General features: G+C 40.5%; 1 protein-coding gene across 1 annotated transcript in view; it reads right to left on the bottom strand.

Annotated features, from left to right (window-relative positions):
* The window catches only part of ogfod3 (2-oxoglutarate and iron dependent oxygenase domain containing 3), a 31,237-nt gene that overhangs the window by 18,843 nt on the left and 6,847 nt on the right, over positions 1-5,547 (bottom strand). The window contains exons 6-7 of the mRNA XM_005721834.2: positions 5,461-5,517; positions 4,845-4,998 (exon numbers count right to left, since the gene is read on the bottom strand). Of these exons, the coding sequence (XP_005721891.2) occupies positions 4,845-4,998; positions 5,461-5,517 (211 nt within the window). The remainder of the gene's footprint in view (positions 1-4,844; positions 4,999-5,460; positions 5,518-5,547) is intronic.

The raw sequence follows: 5,547 nt of genomic DNA, 5'->3' as shown, positions 1-5,547 counted from the left end.
TGCTGTACAGCATACACTACATTGTTAAGTTTGCGTTTAGGATGTTTGTCTTTGGGATGAACCAGTTTTTGTCCGAGTTCGTTGCTTGGCCTGAAGTACACTGGGATGTCATGCTTGGAGAAGACTCTCCTGAGTTTTTTTCCCGATACAACGGCTACATAGGGGATGACAATGTTGTTACATTCGTCTTTCTGATCCTCCCTAGTTGGGATCCAAAGTACGCCATGTCCACAGTCAGGCACAGAGGTGGAAACGTTATGCTTTAAGCCTGTTTTTCCGACTAAGGGTACAGAATGACTGCATTACACGTACCAAACAATCTTAACAGATAAACGTCTTAACTAAGAACACTGGTGGGTCATGGATGAGTCAAACACACAACAATGTCCCTTCAACTGATGTGGGGCTGATCAGAACTGCACCATTTTATATGTTTGTCACGACACACATTCATCTGACCCATTGTCAGTGTAAAATAATGAGTGTATGCAAGATGCCATCTTTGTGTGATACAGTGTGACACAGCCTTTGTAAAAAAAAATGGACCAGGTGCTATTTGAGGCTGTGAAAAGATCTGAGTGTTTGGTGACAATACGTTTGTTTGGTGGAGTTGCAAACATTGTCTGAAGAGAGTGCAATTATCCTTGGTGGGTGCATCAGAGCGGTTGTATTTCAGGGTAAATCCAGGGTGATTACCATGTTAGTAAGTTGATGTGCAGCTTTACTCCAGCAGAAGTCAAGGAAGGGTCAGGAATGAACAGACTACTTGACACTTGTGTCTTCACCTTCAATTCCATTTCATTACAACTCCAGATATGAGATAAAACACTCTCTGTGCTGTCACACCCCAACTGCTGCTATGACACCGTATCAGTGCTATGATCGATGGGAAGAAAAATCGACCACCCAAGACAGCCAAGGGCCATTTACATTTAAATGAGAGTTGGGTTGGACAATTAGCCCCAAAATAGCAGCAGAGACAGATGGAGGGGAAAAAGTGGCTCTTTCTGATTACGTTTTACCAGCTGTCAAAGGCCAGCAGGAGACGATTAGGTGGCAAATATTAATATGGCCACAGGGCTCACATTAGGTGTTAAGTATACACCAAGGATGAAGCGAAAGCAAACAAGAATAATCTTAGAAAGATAGCACGATCGTCACAAGCAAAGTGAACACGTAACAGAAACATGTCGTTTCTGCCTCGTGTAGCAGGAGAACCACAGAATAATATTCAGACTGACGTGCAGTTTAAACACGATTGCAAAAGCAGCATTCAGGGACATCTCTTAAATTTTAAAGTGTTTTTCTTTCACCAGCTCTTCAGTAACACATTAAAAAAAATACAATAAGAAATTCTTCCAATAAGAAAACTCATTTCAGAATTTACTTACTAACACATTTTTCACTCTTAATAACATAATTTGTAAGCCATTAAAAGTTTGTTGGTCTTTTCCTATCAAAACATATCTAACTCAAATTGCCTCAAGGTCTTCTTTCAAACGCAGAGCAGAGAATGTGTCATGACAATGACCAAAGTGTAAAATGAAAGCGCGAGATTAAAGCAGCGAGCTTTAAAGCTGCACCTCATGAATAGAAATTATGACTGAATGATGTAGGATGTGAAGAGTTTACATAACAGAGACATGGGCTACAGGAAATTAACAACCTGCCTTGCATGGCAATGTCACCTATTTGAAGCCATGATCTATGTAAAACCATGTCTAAATGTGAAACAGCAGCTGTTTTAGAACTGCTGAACTGATGGTATAAGGGATGATCAAAAAATATTAGTAGGCGTTAGGGCTGGGCCATATCATACCGTTCATGGTAATACCGGTATAATGTTGGGCAACGATAAGAAAATGAAATATCGTGATAGAATATGGGTAAAGCGCGCATGCTCAGTGTCTTTGTTTTCATACGCACATGGCGGAAAAAGCATGGCGGCGACGGAGAATGAGAAGGGTGAAAGCGGATCGTTGAATGAAATGGATGAACCAGAATCGGTGTGGTGTGGAGCTGGTTTAGCTTTCGTCCGTCAGATACACAACAAAGCATTTTTTGGTAGCGCATGCCAGCGGGCCGTCGTTAATACCGTGTTTTTTGGGAACATACGGCACACTTAAAATCAATCCTTTGATTTTTCTGAAAATCAACCTGGGTTTGGGGGTAGGGATGGGTATTGATAAGATTTTCACGATTCCGATTCCATTTTCGATTCTGTTTAACGATTCGATTCTTTATCGATTCTCTTATCGATTCTTTTTAAAAAAGGAGAACACTAAGGTCGATTAGCTTAGAACTTTTGTTTTATATCTTCTCTTTGAACAAGATAGAAATTTAGGAGTAACATGGCCTTACTAACCCAACAGTGAGATCTTAAGAGATCCACAGCCTACGGCTCTTCAATGGGGTGTCACGGGGTCCCCAGGAATAAAATGGTAAATGTAAAATAATAAAATAAATATTCGTCTGTAGCAATTACACAAGAATATCCAGTAATGTCCCTGCCTACAATTAAACACATTCACTTACCGGCATCTGCTGTGGTAAATGGGAGTTTCTGGTGTGGCACGCACACCAAAAACTTAGTCAATGCTCGGTGACATTCGTCTATCCTGGCCTGAAAGGAGACGCTAACGGTAAACTGCAGCGAGAACTGCCAGCATCTGAGCCAGACTCTGTCTGTCTCTCTCATCACGGTCACCTAAATGCACAGTAATGGCAGGTTTTGTAATAAGGCAGATCGCGCTAACATAATATGCACTGTTAGTTGATTATTTATCCGCCGCATTAACGGGAGAGGACGTACAAACGTTACCGCTGCTGCTGGGTTGAGATTCATGAGTCCAGAGCGGAATTAAAAACACGACATTCATTTAAGGTCATCATGTGTTTTGTGAGCAAATGCTTTTGCATATTCGTAGTGTTTCCTCCCTTAAATGAAATATCTACTTTGCAAGTATTGCAAGTTGCCCTGTTGTCATCCGTTCTCGTAACGTATAATCAAACTTTGGAGCGTTTGAGCCGCTTAGGCGCCGTGTTTCCTGCCAGGTAAATGAAGCTCCGCAATGTGGTGACGTCATTCGGGGCGACTGGAATCGATAAGGGAATCGTTTGCAAAAATGGCAAACATTTCCAAGGAACTGAAACAGTGGGAACCGGTTCTCAACAAGAACCGGTTTTCGATACCCATCCCTATTTAGGGGTACGTGCTTTGGAATTTGTACGTGTTTGTACTCTAGGAGCCACCGTATATATTTATATATAAACATATATAAATAAAACCACTTTTTTTTTACATTAGTAATTCCTTTTGTGCATAATTTTATATTGTTGTTAATAATAAATTAATTAAAGCAACAAAACAACCTGAAGAGCCGGTTGGGAGCGCTCTTTTTAGTGCGCCGAACCAAAAGAGCCGGTTCTCTAAAAAGAGCTGGAATTCCCATCACTATCACATATGTGGCAGATACAGACCGGAGTGGGCTTGGCACTACATGTTTGCAACCTCGCTTAAAGGTAAAAGGAAAAGTCTTCCAGTACTGACAACTTTCTCTTCTTTGAAAGTGACCTAGTAGCAAACAAACTGAGCTTAACAGAAATTCAGATCTTTGTTCATTTCAGAAAAGTCTACAATACATTTTAAGTGAGAACAAGATGTGGGTGGAGAGGCCTTCAGATCATTCTCACTGTTGCTTTGATGTTGCAAAAAGGTTCCCACTCAGTTCGACAAGATAATGAGATACACCCTTTTACTAACCTGAATGGAATCACTGGAGACACAAAATCCATGGGGCCACTGTTTTCTAATCTCACTTGATCTTCATCCTCTATGGGGGTCTCTCTGCCAGATAATTGACTTTAGCCTTCAATAAGAAGCCATTTGCTTTTTTGCGCTCAGCTGCTATCTCGATAATTCAGCAATCCGGCACTGAAATTGTCCTGTTAATATTCGCTCGGAGTTTTGTGTCTATAAACAGTCTTGATAATTCAGGCCCTGAGGCTGTAATTGCAGCCATTATCATCTTATTACAAACCAAAGCTGTGCCAAGAAAATATCAACCCCCCACTACACCACCACCAGTCTGAACCACTGATAGAAAGCAGGAAGGATCCATGCTTTCATGTCATTTCTACCAAATTCTGACAGTACATGTCAAAGTCACAGGTCAAGTGGTTATTTGAGTTACTGTTACCTTCCTATCAGTCTGCCTATTCCCCTCTGATCTCTGGCATCAGACATTGTCACAAACTGGATTCCCTCACTGGATATTTTATTTTATTTGAAAAATTATTTTTAATCCCTGGAGATGATTGATTGGGAAAAAAATCCACAGTTCATAAATAGTTTCTGAAATACCCAAACAAGTTCACAATCATGCCGCGTTCAAGTCACTCACGTCACCGTTCGTCCTCATCCCGATGCTCAATGTGAACTTTAGCATGTTGCTGTCACCATGTCTACATGCCTGAATATATTAGGCTACTGCCTTGTGATTGACTTATTAGATATCTGCATTAATAAGCAGCTGAACAGATGCACCTAATGAGGTTTCCAGTGAGTGTATGCCACAATATAAAATTTATTAATTGCCTCTATTGCACAGACTACTGACACGGACAGAGATAACTCACTAACATTAGTAAAAATTCATTTTTATTTCCTTATTCTGTTAATTTAATGATTAATGAATTAGCCTACCATATGAAACCTGCCTTGTGGAGGGCTTTAAACTTAACAAGGTAACGTCGCTGACAACAACACATAATGTCGGACTGGTTCTTTTAGCTTTTCTTGCTTGTTCTGAAAAACAGACGAGGATCTGGTTTTTGTGCCTTACCTTATCAATGTGCGGGTGCCAGTACTCGTCGTGTTGGGTCTTGGCTGCCGTGCTGTTGATCCTGGAGAAGAAGGTGGGCTTGGTGAGGTACATCAAAGCTGGGTCCAAACCAAACGTCTGAGCGATAACTTCCTGGATTCGCCCACGCACATCTCTACCGGGGAAAAACAGAAACAATATGACAGGTTGAAAGCTCTGACTTTATTTCTTCAAACAGAATGATTTATGACCGGGGTACACCGTCAGGCAGCGCTGCTCGAGCTTTTAAAAAAATATCCCAAATAAAGCTCTGCAGGGCTCAACAAGCACTGATATTTACGCAAACGCTCGAGCACTAAAACTGCTATTATATAAGGTTTGTGACAATGTTCAGTCATTTTAGTTCTATGTTACTTTTTAATAATAGAAAGGTTGTATGTGCACATTGGGAACAACGAAACCTAAATATGTGTACATCTAAATGATGTAATAGTTGTATTTTATCGATGCAAATAAAACAGGACATGTATTAACAACTAACATTGCGTATGTCACCATTTTAAAAATTCAGGTGTTTCTTTTTGGTTTAAACTTTAAAAATATACAGAAAGATTTTTAATAACGGTTCCTTCATCACCTGTAAAGCTGGAAATCCTCTTGTGTGAATACATCCTTGAGCCGTTCCCCAAAATACCTGCAGTCACATCCCCACCGCACAACCACA

The sequence above is a fragment of the Pundamilia nyererei genome, unplaced genomic scaffold, assembly GCF_000239375.1.
Source record: "Pundamilia nyererei isolate P.nyererei 1_Seehausen unplaced genomic scaffold, PunNye1.0 scaffold00005, whole genome shotgun sequence".
Taxonomy (NCBI): domain Eukaryota; kingdom Metazoa; phylum Chordata; class Actinopteri; order Cichliformes; family Cichlidae; genus Pundamilia; species Pundamilia nyererei.
This window is presented reverse-complemented; position numbering and strand designations above follow the sequence as displayed.